This window comes from Erithacus rubecula (genome assembly GCF_903797595.1).
Source record: "Erithacus rubecula genome assembly, chromosome: 1".
NCBI classification, from domain to species: Eukaryota; Metazoa; Chordata; class Aves; order Passeriformes; family Muscicapidae; genus Erithacus; species Erithacus rubecula.
This window is the reverse complement of record NC_136658.1, coordinates 69,491,747-69,514,459: the sequence shown is the minus strand read 5'-3', so window position 1 is coordinate 69,514,459 and position 22,713 is coordinate 69,491,747. Positions and strand designations below refer to the sequence as shown.

The 22,713-nt window shown below is 41.0% G+C and overlaps 1 protein-coding gene across 4 annotated transcripts; it reads right to left on the bottom strand.

The window, feature by feature from the left end:
- Window positions 1-2,348: 2,348 nt before the first annotated feature.
- Window positions 2,349-21,328, bottom strand: SETDB2 (SET domain bifurcated histone lysine methyltransferase 2). 4 transcript variants are annotated; one of them, XM_079301437.1, is made up of 14 exons: window positions 20,987-21,328; window positions 20,030-20,089; window positions 17,689-17,811; window positions 16,227-16,292; window positions 15,554-15,656; window positions 14,381-14,947; window positions 12,769-12,888; window positions 11,642-11,814; window positions 10,686-10,908; window positions 9,760-9,844; window positions 8,694-8,787; window positions 7,710-8,038; window positions 6,627-6,715; window positions 3,699-4,533 (listed from the first exon to the last, which is right to left on the bottom strand). In XM_079301437.1, exons 1-14 carry the CDS (start codon window positions 21,000-21,002, stop codon window positions 4,416-4,418), a joined length of 2,166 nt encoding a protein of 721 aa, XP_079157563.1. In that variant the 5' UTR covers window positions 21,003-21,328; the 3' UTR covers window positions 3,699-4,415. The 4 variants fall into 4 exon arrangements, with proteins under 4 accessions (XP_079157562.1, XP_079157563.1, XP_079157561.1 ...); XM_079301436.1 differs by lacking the exon at window positions 20,987-21,328 and having other exon boundaries at window positions 2,349-4,533; window positions 11,645-11,814; window positions 20,030-20,161; XM_079301435.1 differs by lacking the exon at window positions 20,987-21,328 and having other exon boundaries at window positions 20,030-20,161.
- Between the last annotated feature and the right edge of the window lie 1,385 nt (window positions 21,329-22,713).

The following is a 22,713-nucleotide window of genomic DNA, read 5'->3' as shown; positions in this document are numbered from 1 at the left end:
AAACGCTTAAATTTGGAGGAGTGGGCTTCGTTTCTCACACAGGCCAGGATGCCATTGGCTCTCTTGGCCACCTGGGCACACTCTGGCTCATGTACAGCTGCTGTGGACCAGCACCCCCAGGTTCTTTCCTGCCAGGTATCTTTCCGTACACTCTGTCCCCAACCTGTAGCACTGCCTGGGGTTACTGTGACCCAAGTGCAGGACCCGGCACTTGGTCTCGTTGAACCTCCCCCAGCGAGTTCACCAGCCACATCAACAGGCATATTCCGGCTCATCTGGAGGCCACACCAACCACAACATGGAGCTTTTGAGATCAGCTCCCTTTACCACCTAGATCAGCTTTGGCTTTTCAGCACTGCTGGCATCATTCCAGCTGGTTTCCCAAGTCCCTTTGCACCTGCTCAGACGCAGCATATCAGAGTAAGATCAACCCATGTACAGCCTTGGAATTAGATTATATCTACTAGCCAAATGCTGCTACACAATTCCAATTCCCAGATCTATTATCTATGTGATAAACATGATTCATGCTTACTAAAACTGTAACTGTATTAGCAAAATTTTTGCTTCATATCAATAGAAAAAATTGTACTCAATTGTTATAAAGAAAAAGGATTAAGGAAATGGTTAAAGCAGCTGGAATCATCCTTCAGATGTTTGGTGGGAGTAAAGGATAGTAAGGATGTAGATCTGATAGCAGCACCAGAAATAAAACTTTTGACCTTGAATTGGGCCAAACTGGGATGATTCCAGGCATTGGACACTTGGATGTGGGAACATAAGCTTAATTCTATAAGTCTAAACTTAGTGTGCTAGCGTTACCTGCAAGGTCAAACAGCAAATGCAAAGACCCAGAGCCTTCATCAGAAATACAGACCCCCAAAAGGATGAGACCCCCAGCTATGGTGGAGCACGTGCAACACAACACAGTGACGTAGATTTTAGGAACAGAAACTAGGAGGAGCTTTCCAGAAGATTCTGTATAAATATGTATTAGCAAACAATATATAAATGAGATTTTTAGCTTGATTAATGTGGTGTGGGAGGAAGGACCCTACCCATACCCCTGGTCAGTGTATTCCCCAGTCAGTTTTGCTTATGCTTTATTCCAACCTCAATTATACCAAATTACTCACTGCTAAATTTTGTATATACTAAATTCTATTTATTTAATTTTTTTATTGTATTCATTTATATACAATTGCTATTTTAAAAGTTGCTGCTAAATTTAATCATGTTGATTGATTAATTTGACAAATTGAACATCCATTCATAACATCTAGATACTCAAATGAGTCAACATGATTCAAGCACCCTCAGGTGCATAAATCTCAAACTAGTAAAATCTTCCTCACAGAAGTCTGTTCTTCAACACAAGAAACAATTCTTTGTGGAGGAAAATCAAGTCCAAAACTCTTGTGAGCTATTTTTCCAAACTGTGCGCTATCAAGCCATATAGCTCTGTGAAATACAGAGCTAGAAAGTAACACTCAGTGACTTTTTGGCAAAAATAAAAATAAAAATCAGTTAATGTGCTCCAATCCAGTTTCTTTTATACTTGTGCCATAAGTGATCTTCAGCTGCCTTTGCATTTATATGCTTATTTTGGGTGCTAATATTTATTTCCATGGAGCCCATATACATCCTCACATCCCTACTGACCCTCCATAGCAACCATCTTGCTCACAGTAAGAGCTGTAATTCACGTCTCAATGCAACTAATTCCCACCAGGCACTCTTCATTTTTTATGTCCCCAACAGGCTGAAGAGAAGTCCCAAGTGTGTCATTCCACAGGTGTTTCTGAGTACTTCATTTGGAATATCTTCACCTGTTTTTCCATCAGTGCTTGTGTTCAGTGCTCCTACACACTGCTCTGCTAAAGCACACCCCATCTGTGAGCTGTGACACACAGAGGAACAGTCAGCAGAGCAGAGAGCTCAGGTGAGCACTCCTGTGGTCATTACCTGCAGAGGATACCTTCAGGACACCCTCAGCAGAACTTGTTCTAGTAATACTACAGAAGCAGGCAGAAATCACACCTTGTAAGGTGATTTTGCTCATGGATTAGTTATAGTCTCTGGTCTGGAGGAAGAAAATGAAGAAGCACCAGCCTGGAGACAGATCTGATAAACCCATCTAGCCAAAAAGCTGTCTCATACACATGCCTTCTGTGACATCTACACTCACATAGGCTCTCACATAATTGCAGACCACACAGAGCAAGTAAGTGCTGCCTAGTTTGAAGCATCAGGTCTGTTTTCCTGCATGAAGAGATTTTCTTCACTAGCCCAGTATTGTCACTTCCTACCACTGATCTGGAATATATAATCAACAGTAGTAAAATGTATCCCCATCTCCTGATGCTTTAACAACACTCCCATTTTCATTTCTGCATTCAAGTCAAACATAGACACAGATGTTTTCTGCATTGTCATTTGTTTAAAAGCCTAATACCACTCCTGGGTTACCCATGGGTTTCTCATACACTTTGGCATGTCTCTGGTTAACATTGAAAGATGTTCCCCCAAGGCATATTTCCCCTAAGTAGAGACAGATCTTCAATAAAGCAAAAAGCAACTGGGTTGAGTGCTGTCTTCAGCTAACAGAGTGGCTGCAGTGACAGAGGGACTGATCAGGGCAAGAGTGGGTGGCTCTGACCTGAAGAGGTACTGCTCCAACACTGGAGTAACCCCACTCTTCTGCATTTATCCCTGAAGATGGGTGGTGAAAGCCCACACAAACCCAGAGTGTGATGACTGGGACCAAAGTTGAGGACAGGTTTGCTCGATGGATGTGTCAAACTCCCAAACAGATCTGTGGGACAGAAGATCTGAGGTTTCACTGTAAGCAGAATGGTTCACAGGTCTGTTATCACTGTTAAAAGTCCACTTTTAACCTGCTGAAACTCCTTGTGCATGCTGAAACTTGAAAAATTCAAGAGCATCCTGTGTTACAATACAACCCCATAATTTTTAAGCTTGAAGCAGCCAAAACAAACTAAAAAAACCAAAAAAAACCCACTTAGAGCCAGAGATAAAATGTTCGCCCACAGTTATACAGCATAGATACAACCCAATTAAAATAGAACACTAAGCCATGTGTGCATAAGACATCCATTGCCTCTTGGCCTCAGGGCTGAGAACTGGCTCCTGCTTCTTTTTCATTTTGTAGTATAGGTTTGGACATAACCAGGCCAAGACCTTCATTTGTTCCAATCATTTCTCTGAAAACCCCCACAGGAGCAGGGTGACACAGTGAGCACTGAGGCATGGAATCTGGGATACCAACCATGCAATTAATACATGAATAGTGGGTGGTTCTTCCAAGACTCATTTATCAAGGAACAAAGAAAGGTGCAGGTACAAGACTCTCAAGTTTACCTTCTCCAACAAAGGTAATTTGACTTCAAGCTAACCACTTTATTCTGTAAATGACAGCCTGAGCGAGCCTTTTTTTTAGCTCTCATGCTAATCATCTGGCTTTATGGCAGTGATCTCCCTGTGAGCTGGGATGCTCTCAGTGTTACTCCTCCAGGCTAAGAGACCCCTGATCAACTGCAGGTCTTTGGCAAGCGACCAGTATCACACACAGCCTTGTACTATGGTGCCACTAGATTTTGTATTGGTAACTTTGAATCCTTATCATATCCCCTGCAATGACAGGGTAAACGTTGCTATCAAAATATGTTAAGTCTTAAGTAGCTTTCTTCTCTCTTACCAACAAACCCTGTGGTAAGGAATTCTGTGGCCCACCTGTCTCATACACAATATGGCACTGAGATGAGGTATACTGGATTTCTCAAGGATTTCTCTGTGTGTCACAAAAGTGGAGAGGGGTACAATGCAACAAAACCCAGTCATTTCCCTCCTGCTGCAGCAGGACGTGTCCAGTCATTTTGTAGCACAAACACAGCTCTGCAGAACTGTTCTGTTTAATTCTGTCTTCATTCAGGACTATCTGTCCCACCGGATCCAACAGACTTAGGTGTAGTTTAAGAATTCCTAGTGCCCACACAGGCAGTCTTGCATTCATAATGAGTTTCAGAAACCTGAGTTTTGCTAACTCAGCACTGTGGAGGGGCACAGAAAGCACCAAGGAACTGTTGCTCTCATCAGTCGAGTCTCTGCTGCAGAAGCATGGAGCAGAAATTCTTCCAGTGCACTATGACCTTTGCTTGTGGACTAGAAGCAGAGGAAGACCAGGAGAACAGAAACTACCTAGGAAAGGTTTGATGCCCATTCTTAGGACAAACAGGTAGAAGTGACATTTAAATGTGAATTTAAAAAATCATCAGTGAAAGGCATTTTAGTTGAATGCAATTAGCACCATGGACTTGAGGGCTGTTTGCTGAGTAGTCATCCCTTCCAGCATATAATTCCCCAGGTACAAGATGTTAACAGTAGGAAAGCTTTGCCTATAAGGTTTTTTTCCTGCACTTCTGAACTCCACAGTGACAGGAAATCTCTGTCTCTGGCATGCTTCCAGCTTCATAACCATAATCCCATGTGAGTTCGGTTCCAGCTTTCACAAGTCTAAGAAATAAAACACTCAGTCAATTTGATTGAACTAAGTGAAACAGCACTGTGCTAACAATTTGTCACCAACAACACACATGCAAACCCAAAAATTGTAGGGGGCAGGGAGCACCACAAAGGCAGCTTCTTGGGAGAGAAACAAGGGATACAAGGAGTCTCTGGCACACTTTGTGCTGTTTTGCCTATGGAAACTGCTATGGAGATTGCAAATAGGCTTGGAGTCTAAACAATGTGCTCTAATTTAGATGAGAATTCTGGGAAACAAAAATCAAACAAACAAAAACACCCCACCACAACCAAAGCCAAAGCAAACCAACCAAAAAAATACAAAAATAGAACAACAAACAAACAAAAATGCCAAAACAAAAACAAAGAAAAAAAAAAAAAACCCAAACAAAAAACCCACAAAAAACAAAACCCCAAAACAAAAAAGAAGGAAAACCATGTAAGTGTAACATACAGGTGATGTAAGGATGTAAGTGATACATCTAAATGAATAACACAGTTTTGTTATTTTTCCTATGTACAGTGCATCACTGAAGTTTGAACAGATCTCTAGATATGTTGTTGAAGCCTTTCATCTTTGGTCTGACAGGCTACCTTTTAATGCAATTGCACTATGTGCACAAAGCCCAAAACTCAGAATTGAACAAATGTTCCTCTTGAGCCAGCTGCTGTGGCAGTACAATAGAAGAAATTTCTAAGGTAGGAAATTCATTGTCCAAAATTAATGCTAAACTAAATACCTGAGACTATGATGCTGAGGGACAACTGATGGAAAACATAATAAAATATAAATATTGTGATGAAGAGAGTAATTCTCTGATGTTTCTCACTGGATATGATATAGGGGACATCCAGTGAATTCCCAGGCAGCTGAGTGACAACAAACAATGAGGACTTTTCATACAGCACATAATTTTTGCCTGGGAGTTGCTAACTTGAGATGGTCTAGAGGCCAGACATGCAAAACAAATATAAAGGTGACTGGGCAAGTTCATGGAAGGCACACAAGTAAGCTCAATGATCCAGATGAAGTCCTAAATTTAGAAAAGTTATAAAAGGGTGATGCCTAGAAAATGGAAGAGCCAGTGAGGGGAACTCTTCTTCAACAGTCTTCTTTCCTAAGTGTCTTTGCTGGTCACTATTATCTCTTTCCAGTGGCCTCAGTCCCCACTACACTTCTTTACCAAGTACCTAAAAAGAAAGACTCCAGCTAAAACAAAATCTTTTTTGGACATATTTCAAAATATTGTCTTCACAGTTCTTAGAGACCTCCCAGTGCAATCCACAGCATCTTTGTCAGTATGGAGCAGAGTTACAAGGCTCCACAGAAGATCAGTGTTCCCTGGAACTGGTTTGTCTGCACAAAGTCTCTCCTCTCTGTTCTCACCTAGCACTACTGCTGGCATGCATGTCAGCTAACATTATTCATACAATTCATCTTTTCTCTCCTGGGTTGAGCTGCTGCCATATTATATCTTGCTGGCACCAGCTCTCTGTACCTCTCTTTCTGTTAGACACTAAGGAAATATCTGCATCTTTTACTTTCAGAACATATTGTCACCTCTGAGTATCCTATTGTCACATCCCTAGGACCTACTGGGCTACACAAAGCCCTGCTCATCCTGATAGCTGTGAGGAAAAGGACTGAAGCCAGCTTGTTTGGCCCACAAAGTGTCTCATAAAGTGTCTCAACTTTAATATCCTGGGGGGTACAATCCTACCCTATGGGATGTAGAGCTGATGGCCATTCCTTGAGACACAACAGTGGGATGAGTGATCTTGGCTTCATGAATGACCACGCTGAGTTAAACCTATTTCTCCACTGAAGATTATCCCTGAAGTGGACACATCAAAATTAACTATCCCTACTTTACATTTTAGGGCAAAATGGAAGTAAAACTCATTAGTGATAACTAATTAGCTGTATTTCTTCTGTCTTTAATGCACAGAAGGAAGTCATCTATAAGAAGGTACTTTTGTGTTTTTATAATCTAAGCATCTGCACCACCCCTCTGTGTAATTATGCCCTAATAACTATTTTTTTTCCTCCTAGTGTCTTGAGTGATCAACTTCCAGAAATTCACCTGTTTGTGAAGAATGCCACCCACGGAAAACTTCTGTTGTGAGTTTCTACAAACACACTTTGTGCAAAGAGATTTGGGCAGCAGCTGTGCTGTAAAACAGAAGATCTGAATTAGAAACAGTCCAACAACACATTGTTGCCTGAAAAACCTACTTTGTGTCAGATATCTGTCACCAGTAAAGGTAGTTTCTTCCTTCCCTTCTCCAGCCCACATAGAAAGTTTATCACCCAATGCCACTGCCACTGCCAGGGCAGCAGTGCTAGGGAGTAAGCAATGGATTACATGACTGGCCAAGTACAGGATGTGAAAGGTCACTCGGTGCTTGTAGGAAAATGTGTATGCTCATGGGAGCTGAAGGAAGGTTTCTGCAAGATGTATTACTAATATTAACACCATATTACCTCTGCAAGGAAGAACATCTTTAACATATGCAAGGGCTTTGCTGTAAGACATACTCATGCCAATGAAGAGAAATAAATTAATTGCATAGTACCTGCAGATGTGTCTGTGAACCATTTGTCTTAGCTGGAGGTACTTGCCAATTGACTGCTATTTATTTCTTGGCAAGTCAAAATTGAGTGACTTAGGTAGCCAACATCTACAAAGTAAGACAAACCACTTTCTGAACCTATGACTGAACAGTAGGGAAGTTTTGTAAAACAACACAACACATGTCCTAAACCAGCAGAAACTAGTATTTACAATGGCTGGTGTACAAAGTAAACAAAACTGGGAGAAACCATGTGGCTCAACAAATATGTTATTTGCTCTCTGAATCTCTAAAAGAGGCCATCACTAAAAAGATACCATTAATTTCTGGGGATTATGTCTTTCAGGAACCCAGTGGTGCCAAAAGCTGCAGCTGGTACATAGCACTATCATCTTATGGAGGCACAAATTGCTGGTGTGACCCATCCTACTGCCCTGTCATCCTGTGATGGCAGGGAGCACCACACGTGCCTCTCTTGTCATGTGCCTACCACCCATACTGTTTATGTGTAAAAACTTCCTAGTTTAAGCCTAAATAAGTAAATTACGTATTTGCACAGACAACGAAGAGCACCCACACAATTTAGTACTTACATTTAGAAAACGACCCACATTGCCTTCTTTTGTGGCATCCAGTACATAAATATTTTCTTCATTAGCATTCTTGGGGAGGATCCCATCATCATCAGACTCCTCACAAAGTGCATCTTGTTTTGGCTCCCTGATATTTTCTTTGCAGTCAGCCTTTGGGGATGCATTTTTGGATGGCATCACAGTGCATGTGTCATCCAGAACACTGGATGTTTCACAATCAACATCCTGCAGTGACAGACTCTTTCTTTTGCATCCTGCACTCTCTACACCAGCAGAGTCAGTCTGTCCAATTTCCATCAGATGTTCTTCCTTCTGCTGCTGGGTAGATTCTGTCAATGAGCATGTATGTTACTTCCCAGCACTGGTTTAAGGCCAAAGCCTTTCCCTTGTTTGGACCTGAACTCTTAGCCTCCCACTTTTCCCCCAAACTCCAAAATCTAAGCAGCTTCCTTGCTATCTACTAGCCTATAACACAACTTCTCCATGTCTCTGAACAATCCTCCCACAAATGACTGTTTCCTGCTGTGATGCCTAAAGCACTTGTTCAAGGTGCATCTGAGTGACCAAGTGTTTCACTCTTCTCAAATCCCATTCTAGACTGATTTCTCCCACATAGCATTTTTAATCATTCTCCACCTTAATTCCCAGGAGAATCACAAACTATAATTAAGATAGAATCAAGAGACATGCAAATAGCATCAGTCCACACTGCCTCTCCAGCTTGAGGTCCCCCCACCCCAGTTCAACTTTGGTTGGCTGGAGCAGGTACTGGGTGTGACACAGCAAGACCTGCAAGACTGACTTTCCCACAACTGCACAGTATTTGAGAAGCTGCTGTCTGGACAGTTCAACATGTCTCAACATCCACTCACAACATTATTGTACTCTAAGAACTGGCCTGACTACACTGTCTACATTAAAGTGTATCACCTGATGGGACACAGCTGTACAAAGCATGCAGTATGCAGAGCTCTGCAAACCTACTTTCTTTTCCTTCCTTTGTTCCACTCATTAGTTTTGTTTTGCTTGACTGATGAATCTGAGCACTATCATCTTCATCTGAGCTGGCACTGTGCACCTGTGTATCAAATGAAAAGGCTGTGATGTGTTGTTGCTGCATGCAACTCTGGGCCAAGAGGACAAAGCAAGTGGCTTTTAGAACTCCAAGGCTGAAGTTTCAAAGCTACTGTAATGCACAGCTGTGGCTGAATTTGAAAAGTTAATACATTTACTGCAATGCAACATTTATCTTAATTTCAAATTATCCTTCATAATAACCAGGAAAGAGTATCTACAGTAAATAAGACATGTAAATAAGTGCTTAAGTTCTAACATTTTCACCAGAATTGTAAGTTGCTAAGCCAAATCCCAAACACGCTTTTTTACACAGTTTCAATGAAATGACCAGATGTGGCAGAACTTCTCCTCTCCCATCACAAAAAGGCAATAGTTACAAGACCTCTAGAAGGGACAGCACTGCAAAATATTTGCATGAAAATTCCATGTGCATTTCTTAAGGGCAATGAGTACAGTAAAACCTGCAGCATAAGTTTCCACCAGTTTTCTTCCTTTGCACATGTTTGCAGGCAAAGCTTCACACTCATGAAAGGTCAGGAGACACATTCAGGTCAGTTCTCCCAACTCTGCCACTGTATGAGAAAACTGCATAGAAACCCCAAGATTCCCTTCTCTCCCTGCTATGCCATTCTCTGGGAAGACACTACAAAAATATTATCACTCTGGCCCCCTAACCCTGTACACAAGGGGTGCAGGGGGAGAATAATTACTTCAGGCTCTTGAGAAGTATAAGTGAAGGGTGGAGAAGGGAAGGCCATGAGAGTAGATAGTGCTGGTCTGGGGGAACATGCTGAAGAACTGAAAATGGAGAGGAGATGGGGTGCAGCTTCCAGCATGACAGCCTAGCTCACAGTGTGACAAAATCTCGTGAAGAAAACTCATTAGAACTATCTAAACATACAAGATGAAAATGTCAAAATTAACACAAATATTCAGCACAGTGAAAAATTAATCTGTTAAACCCATTTATTACCATTTTTAGCAGGTGATTGTGAAAAACAAGTGCTCTAGTTCCAAGCCTTCTCACAGTCGCATTACTTGAGTTCTTTAGATGAACCCTGTAGAAAGGTCAAAAGGAAATTATAAAAGATAAACAGACCCATAAGTAACTCTCACAACACACATTTCTCTAATAGTGTCTAGTTCCATTCTCTTCTCTAGAGGGAACTACAGCAGAGCCTGCAGTCTAGCCTCACTCCACATTCTGTGAGTATTGAGAACCTAGACTAGATTCTTGATAGTATTTGTAAGAAAGCAGCTGAACAAACTTTTTTGAGAAATCAGCAGCTTTTTTTACATCCTTTTCCTGCTGTCATGCTGAGAACTAAATTGCCTGCTGCTTTACTATTATTATATCATATTATTTCAAAACAGAGCACCTACAGAGTTTTGCCTTTTCCTGCTACTACTTTCAACAGTTTTGACAGTACAGCTTTCAACTAGGAAAACATACTCACTGCAAAAGTCAGGTGTTGTCAGACTCTTAACAGGAAAGGTTAAGGTTTCTGGCAGGAAAGATTGTGCTACAAATAACAAAAGGTTTAAAGACTGGGAACAAAGGGCAGAATAGCTGATGTATTATCAGACCTTTTTAGTGTCATCGAGTATCTTTAAACAATTTATCTCAAGTATATTTTATTAATTCTTTCAAATTAGCATTACCATTAATGCCCTGAACAGATCAAGTGCACACAAGAGGTGAACTGTATTTTTAGAAAATGCCAAGTGGTACACATAAGTTAAATTAATATAGAGGGAAAACTCTGTCCCACTAGAAGAAATAATTGTGAATTTAAAACGAAATTCAGAAATATGAGGACATACTCTGTTATACAACAGAATTTCTAGATTAGCAGAACATTAGTTTCTTTATGCTTAAACTTGCTTTGCTAAACTTACAGGGTTGATTTATTTTCATTATCCACGGTCTGATATAAAGATTCCTGATTCTCAAGAATGTCATTTTTGTCAGCCTGAAATAGTTCAATCACTGAGTCTGAACGGTCAATGCCAAGTTTTCTTTTTTTGGAAGAAAAGTCATGGCTTCTGTCATCCACTGTATTTTTCTCCTTCAGCTCTTGCTCAGCATCTCCCATTACTTCAGCTCTGCTCATTAATCTGCCTGAAAGAAAAAGAAAAGTTTTCTTGATTGTTTTTTTGGGTTTTTTATGCTTGTTTGCTGAATCACACTCACTATCACAGGTCAAACTTACATTAACAAATACAAGAGCATTACTCGGGAAAGTAAAATATGAACGCTCTCTCTAATTCCATGATGTCAATAGAGGCTGAAGTACAAACTGAATTAGACAAGGGCATGCAGTGATAAGACAAAGGACAAAACCGAAAGAGAGCACATCTAGATTAGATATTAGCAAGAACTTCTTCACTGTGAAGGTGGGAGGCATTGGCACAAGTTGCCCAGAGAAGCTGTGAAAGCCCCATCTCTGGAAGTGTTCAAGGTCACACTGGGTGGGGTATTGAACCACCTGGTCTCGCGAAAACTGTCCCTGCCCATGGTGGGGATGCAACTAGATGTTTTTTAAGGTCCCTTCCAATACAAACCATTCCATGATTTTATGATTTTTACTGATAGCCCTGGCATAGGTTGCACAGATTTGTGAGGGAAAAAAATCAGCAGTCTGAGATAGGGTGCTTCATATTGTTTTGTTTGTCTGTCACCATCTCATAGCAGAGCTCTTCTAAGTTCTGTCCATTTGATCATATTGCAAGTTAAGACTACATTGACACACTTCTCTTTCAACCCTGTATTTCCCTGTTCTCAAAAAAAATCCAGGGCACACACCATGGGAGAGGAACAATTATGCTACATGTCTTCACAGGTCCCCTCCTGCTACCTGAGTAAGTACAAACAAACGTCCCCTTGTCAATGTCATCCAGGCAGCGGACGCCCCAGCCCTTCTTCTCTGTGTTGAACACCTGCAGCCTGACTTGAATGCCATGCTGTACAACTCTGTTCTGACACATCAGCTTGTCACATCTGCACAACACACTACACTCATAAATCCTGTCAAGAGGAAGAAAAACAAAAAACAATATAAATGGATGCATTGCCATAACCATGGTCCTATTATTAATTCCCTTTCTAAGCATCAACATGGCAGTGGACTGAAATATAAAGACTCTGGTTGTGCAGGGTCTGTGCTCTGAAGCTTGTGGCTTTCTTGATTGCTGATTTATTAATTTTAAGTCTGTCTTCCAGATCTTGGCATAACTATACAAGAAAAACAAATGCATATTTTTGGAGTAAATCACATAGAAACAGAAATCCTACAAAGCACATAGCTCTGTACTGGAACAGATTTAAGCAAGACAACCAATGCCTGGACTTCACTGTAGTTGTCATAAATTTCAGGATTTAATGAAGCATTTCCAAAAGGACTCATAATTGTGCTTTTTTTTGCATCTGTTTCTGGGTTCTCTGGCAACTTTAATTCTGCATGTCAGCCAAAAACTAACATCACACAGAGGATGAAATGGGCTCCTCAAGCCTGTGGATTCAAGCCCTTGGCTATTGCATAACTCCTCTCCTAGACACCTGAAGTAACTGGCATCTTCTCCAGGTCACCTATTAATCCACAGGAACTGAATAAGAGCAAACACTTGAAGCATTGGATGGCTTTGGAGATTCTTGGAAGAGTCACCCATAACCAAGTCTGGAAAATGCAGATGGCTTATGTATCTTTAGGACTCTGGTCACTCTTCATACTTCTCTTGGACCTTGACCTAAGCTGTGAAAACTGCAGGATCTGCAATACAAAAGTTTGGTTTTTTTCCTCCTATTACTCAAGTCCCATTGATTACTTTTTATCATCCTGATCTGTCACTAAAATTGTGACAAAAATGGAAGGTTTCGGTAATTCAAAATCTCCAGTTATTTTAATCTTGTTGGCACTTGGACTGAACCATTAAGTGCTGCTTTATTTATATGCTCTTATTTTACTCCTGTAGTCTTTCTTACCCACTAGGAACAGGTCCCTCCAGTCTTTTGTAACGGTATCCATGGGATCTTTTACTATTTGGAGACAGAGAAATTTTACTACAGCCTCTTGCTGTTAGCTGTAGGCATGCACATTTTGACCTAAAAAGAAGAATAAAACATCCCAGAATGGATTTGAAGCAGCATAAATCAAACATAAATCTAGGTAATTTGACATGCACTTGACTACACACACACACACACACACATGCATTTCCATATATACACCTATATTCCCCCTTCCTGCTCCTTTTAATCCCCAAGGCTGTTTCAGGCACCTTTTTCCTTAGTCTCTTGGCTGGTTATTTATGCTTTACAATAACTATGTTCTCTCTACCCCAACCTTATTCTTCTGCCAAGCTCCTTAAATGCCACATGCAAACAGCTGAAGCACAACAGAAACTTATTATAAGCATGACACAGTCAAATGGATCAAATGAATAAAAATCACCCCTTCTGGCACAGCATCCCAGCCTGCTTGCCACTACTTGGTTATCTTCCTCCCTCCTTAGCCCCCAAGAAGTGAAGAATTTTACACTGTGGAAAATTCAAGCAACAGTGCTTGCCCTCACCATTATATGCCATGACAACTTCAAAATGTCATGGTGATTGTGCAAATCCTAAACTCCAAAACTGCACATCAAAAGCATCTCAGTTCTTGTGGGGCTTCAGTGCAAAGAATTAGTACAATGTGTGCTTGCTGTTTCCCACCACTCAGATGAAAGTAAATTACTAAAATTAAGCTTCATTATACCAGGCTGTGATTTCAAGCTTTCATTGGGTCACAAGCAACTATGTTGCACAGCAGCATGTGCAACTGCCCTACCTATCAATAATGCAACATCAAATAACGCCTACAGAGAGAGAGATCAGACAAACACCCTTCCAGAAGGTAGAGAAAAATACCACCAAACTTGCATATGGTAACTGTGGCAGGTTCCCACAGTGTCTGTAGCTCAGAGTTACTGGGATTTAGAAAAAGATGACAATGAGCAAGAAGAGTATTGGATCTGCTCAGACCACAAAGGTATTCTGTAACCACTGATTTTGTAGTTTCTGTTCAGACAAGGGGAAGGAAGATATGTAGAGGTTGGGAATGGGGATGTTTCTTTGTCTGCCCTCAGTAATCCACTAAGGTCCAAATAATTAGATCCCTCAAGGCTGTCCCACCCCATCTATAGGATGCCATTTTACAGCAGGAACTGCAGCAGAAATTGTCATGCAGGATCCTTCCTTCCCTGCTGTGCAAACAAGCCTGCCTCTGCTGACATAACCCTCCCTTCCTTATTCTTTTTCCAAAGCCAAGATATCTGCTTGTCAGCTCCACCTGGAGAAGGAGCACTGCCACTTTGGGAAGAAAGGAAAAGGAGCACAATAATCTGCCTGTTGATCACTTCCCTCCCCACAAGAGAGGGTGGACCAGTAGGAGCACCCAAGTTCTGGAGAAGAGAAAGACACAATGGTGATATCCAACACCAAGCATGGCACAAGATTTATTAACATCGCTGGTCCTGTTTGGTACTGCGCCTTCACACCCCACCCTGCTGTTGAGGCACCGCTTGTCACTGGCCCAAGATGAGATCTTTCTACCTACCTATCAATGCAGCCATCTGTGCAGTCACAGGAATCAACAAAGAGGCTGGAGAAATTGTTGAGATAATACCCACGTGGCCACGATGACTTCCGATACTTGAAATAAGGCAATCTTGCATGGTTGAGATTGTTACAGAAGGAGACAGGCACAGACTCGGCTCCGTTACTAATATCGAACTCAAACACGAGGGGCTCGGGATTCATGGTGTTCCTGCCCAACAGCACATATGTGTTGAAGGAAAAGTGATCAACAGATAAGAAATTGCACTCTGTTTCAAACAAGTAATTTCGCACGTCTCGAAAGCTTCTCAGACTCCGACCGCAAGGGGCTTTGTAATTCACATCCAGTGACTTCGAAAGGCAGTCTGCTTTTGCATGGCGTCTTTGAAAGTCAAACAGGATTGGGATCTTCAGAGGATTTTCACCCTTATAGGAGCCCACTGCTTTGTTGGGAAGACATGCACTAGAGCACTTGTGGCTCTGATACTGCACGTTTAAAGGTAAACCTTGTATTTTGCTAGATGCCTCTTTACTCCCTGAGCAGGTTTCTTTCATGACCTCTTTTTCACTATTTGAAGTAAAGGAGGAAAAAAAAAGAAAGAAGAGCAGCATCTTAGACAACCAGTGTTGTGTTCAGTTTTTTAGCAGTTCAGTATTTTTAGCCCCATTGCTAGAAGGTCAAAGGTTTCACATGGTGCAATCGTCCTAACAACACATGAAGACATACATATTCAGTTGCATATAAAAAAAGCTTCTTCCCAGAACTTACATGCTAAAAGGCAGCATTATTTTAACAATAAAAAAGGAACAACATATTTACTCCCATCTTTCAAAACACTAGCTGAGACTAAATACTAAATACAAGAGACTAAGTTACACACCTGACAATCTGCAGAGTAAGGAAAACCTGAGAACTGATGCTTAAGTCCTAACCCTGATAACACTCATGAACCTTTATTCACACCGTAACGCCCTATTCTTTAATGTTCTCATGTGGGAAATTAGACAAGTCTATCCAAAACCTTTCCACGTAGGACAAGATAAAAGCATTTCACTTTGAAAACTCGCAGGATTCAAACTGGGTTTAAAACACTGACTTCAGAAATACAAATTTGAGAACTTTCTCAACTGCAGCAAGAATATGTCAAAAAGGAAGTGAAATGAAGGCACTGACCTGTCAGAAGCTTCTGCAGTCTCTGCAGCATTGTCGTCTGGAAGAAGAGGCTGCAGTATGGGTTTGGTTTCCTGTGCGCCATCTCCATTCAACTCATCACTTACTGAAAAAAATGAAATGTGAGCAAAAACTTCCTCAATCCAGATTTCAATTTATGATTGAGTTTAATTTAGTTACTAAAGAGATAATTAACAAAACACACTACAAACAAGGCATTGCTATGAACTACAGCTAACAGAAAGCTTGTTAGCAAGTGTCCTACTGAAAAATCTTCCATGTGATTTTCAAAGTGACCAGAAAGAACACACACATGAAACACATTTACAGATTTCCCTTCATTGTTAGAGATAAAAGAATGCCAAGCTATTACAGCTAGTGGAGCTATGCACAGGATAACTGCTCACAGACAGAAAGAGCTCATAAGAGCTTACTAGCTCAAACTCTCTCCAATAGTACAAGTATTATACATATACACACAAATCACAAAAAACACAAATCCAGGTGAGAGTTCACAGTTCAGCACTCGAGGAAATCAATAATTAGGTTCTCCTCATTGTAGTGCTAATGACCTTCTCAGATCTATTTTATTGACTTCAAAAAAGGGAATTGAGCTTTTGGTGAGTGAAACAAGACAAATCCACAAACCAAGCAAACACAATGGAAATGCACATACCATTTACCAAGGTTAAGAGATCACCTAGATTAGCTTCATTCACCAGTGCCCAAGCCTGCCAGTATTCTACACAAAAAAAACCCAAAGCAAAACAGATACAAAGTTTAATTTAAGTAATGACAATAGGTAACACAAGGTGTTAAATCCTCCACAGACACTTGTTTCTCCTCACTGTGCTCACCTAAAGCATTGCAAGACTGATACTACTAGAAACACTGTTGCACCACAGACCTTAACAGACACATCTAGGAATTACAAAATTGTAGCTGCAAATTGGAACTGAATATTCCTCAGCTTTTGGAAAGGTGCTGGAATATTTCCAAACACATATAAACTGGTGGCCTGCAGTAATATATATAAAGACAATTCAGTGTAAGCTTCTACCTTGGTCATCATACTGATCATTTTCTGGCTAGGAAGGGCTGGAACTTGGCAGACCAAATTAATGCTACTTCTAAATTGGTAGTAATGGCCTTCAGACAGAAGAATGCAAGAGACCTATTCTGTCTCAACCTCTTATCCCATGCAATAAATATTACAAGCTGGCAGACAACTCTCAGGAAAATCCACGTTAATGTTTTAGCTTGAAACCTTCACAGAACAAAGCATAGAAAAATTCAAATTGAACTTTAGCACAGATTCATTGCATCATCTGGGGATTCAAGTTCAACTTCAAGTTCAAGATATCTGCATATCTTGCTTTGATATTTTGTTATAGCAGTCAAGATGTGGGAGCTCAAGAACACAAAAAATGGCACTTCCAGTTTAGAGGAAGTGTTATATACATAATGCAGAGTGTGTAGCTACATTAGTTTAAAAGCACCTTAGGTCACTGTACATTTTCTTGCACAAGAAACCCCCAGTAAGATCCATAGAAAAATAAGCAATCTTACTCAATTAAATAAACCAGTAACAGGAAATCTGTGTACTGCTCCAAGCTTATCAGAATTACAACTTTAATGTATTTTGATGTAGATAGAGGAATTTATTTCCTTGAAAATCAAGAACAATCAGAAATGCATTAGTGTCACATTTTTCTACTGTTTCAAGTTATAATGGTGTCTCTGACAAAAAATAACACTGAGATGATTATTATTCCACCCCAAAACTACTCAATTCACTGACATCAGCTTGAAAGGGTAAAACTTCATAATAAATTAAACACAAGGCACTGCAGATATTTCATTACTTTACAAAAATTAATATTTCAGTTCCATGTGCTTAAGAGACATGCATTGTTTCAAAAAGTACACAGGCAAAACAAGAAAATAGCCAATTGTACCTGAAATCACTTTTCCTTTTTAAAAGAGAAAAGACTTTTTTTTTTAAGTGCTTAAAACCACAAACAGCTAAGTTATTAAAATTCAGAGATATCTGGATTATGGCAGATATCACACAGACCTACACAATACAGTCCACATCTACTCTGCAGTCCAGTTTAACCACTACAAGGATTTCAAACCTTGGTTTGTTGCAGTTCCATTCTTGATCTTTTCCTTCAGCAACGACAGCACATTTTGCACCTGCTCAAATATGACATCCACTTTTTTACTTCCCAATTGTGTCCAAAGTGTCTTCACATCACCTGAAATGCAAATTACCATTTACAGCTCCTGAGAAGCCTAAAAACACACCTAACTCCTAGTGGACTATTCAAAGGCTCCCATTCATTTCTTTTGGGGGCACTCCTCAAAAAACAATCAGTACATCAGGACACATTAAAATTCCAGAAGTCTATTCATAAACATAATCAAGAAAGTAAAACAGAAGTCAAATGATGGAATGGCTTCCAATGGTGCATAATGCTCCTTCAAGCAACTTTTTAAGCAGGTCACAAAGGGAGCTGTGGAATCCCTTCTTCAAACACCAGCAAATGAGTCCCACTAAAAATTAATCACTGAAATTCACAAAAGTGATACAGGAGAATATTTTCAACAGAATGAACTGAATATTTTACTTGACAAAAGACACTGGGATTTTTTAAATAGCTGTAACCTCTCTTAGCTGCATAGGCTGACTGTCCTGTCCCATCATTAGTTTTGGTATGTTTTGTAGGGGAAAAAACATTTAAAATATTTTCAGATAAAAGCAGTTTGATGAATTTTGTTCAACAAGGGGTATCAGTTGAAATGATTAACACATCCCATATATCATGCCTCGTTCCTCCACTAGAAATATTTATAAATAATTTTTTTTTAAAGAAACATTTTTTAAGCTACTGGTTTAGAACTGCTCCTCTTCCAAAGGTATGTACCTTTGAGGTGCTAAGCCCATTGAATGCTCTTGTTAAAACTAGCTGTGCACCTTTGTCAAGGGCTGTGAAAAGGAAATACATGCTTCAGTGTATCAAAAGATGACAGCAGAAGAAAGAAACAGCTCTTTCTCAGTTAATGTTGTTCTTCTTCAATGATCAAGCACAAAAGCACAAACAAATCTGTTTTCCTAGTCCATTTCTAGAGGTGGAGTCCACTGTCACCACACCAGGTTTACATTCCACTTTCAGACAGCAAACCTCTGCTGGCAAATGTGCTGGGGTGACACCCTCCCAGCAGTTAAGAAATACTGCATTCTTGAAAGGCTCTTAAAAAAATATTCCTTAATTTTTTGACTTAATAGAGAATGACTTCTGTTGCCCAGGGCACCAGAAGCCCAGTGATGCCATGGCAGTGTGGTTACTCTCAAAGTACCATGACAACAGTGAAAGAAGTAACCATCTTTTGTCACCACAACCTCTGCTGCTCATGTCACCAGCAGCTAAAGGCAAAATATTTAATATCAACAGGCAATGATAAAATAACTTTGTCTTGTGAAATAGCTTCATTTGGCACTAACTTTAATCGTGATAAGGTTAGAGTCCAATTACAAATAAAGCCACAACAATTTTTGGAAACATGCACTAACTGGTCGAAGAGACATCACCTGCCCTGTGCCATTCCCACCCTTTTGCTGTGCATGATAGTATCACAAATTTAAAATATCAAAAAGTACATTTAATATTTGTGTTAAAAATAAAAAAATACATTCAAGTAAAAGTATGCTGTTAGAAATTCCAGCAATATGTTTCTCTGCAGATTAAAACTGCTGTCCTTATTCATTACATGCTTTCAAATATTTCAATACATTGACTAAATCTGGATAGCACTGGTGGATGGGTTACTTCAGAGGATGGGTGACAGAACAGTTTCTTGTTTCTGGGTCCTCAGCTATAATAATGTGTAGGTTATAGGGAAATAAAACACTACCCTTGGAAATGCCTCCCCAGTTCTCATGCTGGAGTGCCCAAAACTCCAGCAGCAAAAGCTTTGTTTTGTGTGGAGAAGCAAAGCTTGCATTTGAAGCTGATAGTATAATTTTCATTTCAAAAAAGACAGATGTGCCCACTAATCTCTCCATTGCTAATGCTGCTATCACCAATCCCAGCCAGAAGGACAGGGAATGAGCAGACATCTACTTTATCAGCACTCAGAACCTTTTCTCCAGCTAACGGATTGGGGTGTGCACTGGCATCTGGCTGGAGGGATTTTCTTTTCCCTTTATAGAATCCTTGTGACCACCTATCTCTTTTTTTTCCCAGCTTTGTGCAGGAGAATGATGATAGAGCAAGATATAAGCAGCCAAGATCAGGGCTACTTACTCCAGCTACCAGATAAACAACCTTGGGTGCGTTTCTTGTCATTCTGCTGACAAACATCTGAAAGCATAAAAGGCAAAGCTATTGCCTTCCAGTTGTAATTTTCACATCAGAAACAGTGCCAAGTATACACTCTTTTCCTCTTTCCCTCAATAAATCCAAATTATACTACCTTCAGTGCTCTCCTCCCTGGAACTCGTAAGGTTCTCCTCTTCGAAGAAGTCACCCAGCACTGCAAGAGGTGCAGAATGGACAAGTAAGAGAGTAGGTGAGAAATTAAACATAGTTGTAGCTATTCAGCTTTTCAAAACTTATACAAATAACTACTACAATGGGTATCAGGAGGAGAATATGTGTGAGAATATGTTGTGTTGAAATAGTCATTCCCCTTTCAAACAGTCATCCCACGCTTTGTCAAGGTCTAGCTCAGGAACACTCAAACAAGCAATGTGAGGAAATTTTTTTACTAACATAATTTCTTACTGTTGTTTAAGCATGAAGCTGTCACAAGATGACCCAAACTTTCCAGCATATTCAGATAAGCCTACACAACCCTCCTGCCCATTAACTCAGTTTTCCTTTTTTCCCCTAAATTGATGTGCTCAATGTAGCTGTACTATAACTAAATTAATTTATTTATGGGAAAAAAGCTTTTTTCAGGTAAAAAAAATACTGAACCTGTTTCCTAACAAATGCAAGATGCACTTTACTGCAAGAACACTAAGGAGAAGAAAGACAGCATTCTTCAACCACATGGAAGATTCCAAATCTTTATCTCCATGAATCATGGAATCAAATGACCGAACTCCAGGATGCCAATTAGACCATGGCACCGAGTGCCACATCCAGTCTTTCCTTAAACACTTGCAGGGACGGTGACTCCACCTGGGCAGCCCAGAGTGACACAGACAACATAAAACATGCTTTATTTACGTTAGCTACGTCATCTTTTCTATGCTGTAACTGAAAAAAGAAATCACCCCCCAAACCTTTCCATTCGTTCTGGATACTTCATTTTGTCGAACTGGAAAATAGGTCAATACAGTTTACTCCTAAAAACGCTTTCTTACAAGACAAATGGCTGCCCAAAACATGCATAGATATACACATATGATTTTTTAAGGCTTACTTCTTTTCTCTTCCATCCTGGGGATGCTGCTCGGAGAGCTGTCACCCTGGCAGGGGTGGCGCCGAGCCCGGCTCAGGTCGGAGTCTCGCTGCGCTCCGGCTGGGCCGCAGGGCCCGCGCCGAGGGCCGGCGGGCAGGGCCCGGGGTGCCTGTCGGGCTGAGAGGCTGGCATGGGGCGTGCCTGCGGTCAGGGGCCCGGCCCCAGGTCACTCCCGCACCCCTCGGAGCCTCGACCCGGCCCCCGCCGGCTTCTTCTTTGCCTTCTTCCTCCTCCTCCTCCTCCTCCTCCGACGCTGCACCCGCGCTGCCGACCGCCAGGGGGCGCAATCCCGCCGAGGAGCGCCGACGACTGGCTGTGGGCGGGCCCGCGCGCTCACCGCCTCTCCCACTCTCTCCATTGGCTGCGGCGGAGGGAGGGGCGGTGGTACTGACCAATGGAAGAGCAGGGAGGGCGGGGCGGGGGCGGGGCCGTGCGGCGGCAGAGAGCACGGCCGAGGGACCGGAGGTGCGTCCGCCATCTTGGAGGGGCGGGTCGGGGGCGGGCTGTCCCTCAGCGCTGAGGGGGCGCCGGCGCCGTCTTGGGGCCGGGAGGAGAGCGGGCAGTGGGGGGTGTGGTCCTGTTCGGATCTCTTCATTAATGTATCCTAAATTAAAGTGCGTTTGGTGCGTGAACGAGTTGCATAACTTCACTGCTGGCCTCGGCTCTTCTTTCTTGCTGGCTGCGTTGCTGCTGTATGGAGTGCTAAATTATCGCTGCCCTTTTCTGTTCGAAGTGTGAAAATAAAGTTTTATATCTGCCTTTAAAATTTTCAGCTGTTTTTCCTTTGCGAGTGTTGGTATTGTGGCTATGAACAGATAATTTTCAGAGGGGCAAAAATATAACCCCACTCTTAAAAAGCAGAGAGTGTGCTTTTTTATTTTTTTGTCACATCTTCTTTGCCACCACTTTAAAGCTGTAGAGATTAACATGATATGCTTAAATAATTACGAAAATATTTCCAGTGTTGTAGATATTGCCAATCTTGTGGCAGGGGGTAGAAATATGATCATTCTAGGGATGGGAATGTTGGCGTGACTTGGAGCTCTCATCTGACCCAAGATCCTCCAGAAGATTTTGATGTCCAACATCTGCTTTGTACTTCTATAAAACCTTTTAAAAGTTTGCACAAATGTGCCTACATCTGTGGCTGAAGTTCAGCCCATGAGAACTGCCCAGCTCCCCAGACAGGAATGACACAACTCACAGCAACATTGCTGGGAAGAGGGTGGCTCAGCACTCATGATGTGTTGACAAATCTCTCAATTAAAAAAAGAAAAAGTAATTTATGATGCTTTTTAAAAGAGCCTTCTTCCTTGTAATTGTTTGCTTTAAAATTAAGCACCAGCTTTTCTTGCTCTTGGAATATTCTGCATTATGAGATGATGCTTGCAGATTAATTTCGCTTTGCTGAATTATTAATACAGCTCGTGAATACTGAATGTTAGGAAACACTCGTAGCTTTACATATGCATACATGGAATAAACCAAATACACAGAAGATGAGGCTCTGTGCTGGAAGAATCTGAAAGAACATGACTGCCTGCCTTGGACAAATTTTGTGTTTGTGAATATATTAGAAAGTGCTAATATATTTTGCTTGATTTTTGAAGCAAAAAAATGGGAAATACATCTTTCTTAAAACAAAATTAATGACTTAGGGCAAAAATAATGAGGCACTTTTGAAACCT

Excerpts from the sequence above, each read along its gene's own strand:
- SETDB2 (XM_079301435.1), bottom strand. The coding sequence starts at position 20,141 with ATGTTTAATTTCTCACCTACTCTCTTACTTGTCCATTCTGCACCTCTT. Across the intron at positions 12,889-14,380 it reads ACAGATGGCTGCATTGATAG|GTCAAAATGTGCATGCCTAC; the intron begins GTAGGTAGAAAG and ends TCTTCTTTTTAG. Across the intron at positions 8,788-9,759 it reads ACAATCACCTGCTAAAAATG|GTGCACAGTGCCAGCTCAGA; the intron begins GTAATAAATGGG and ends TTTGATACACAG.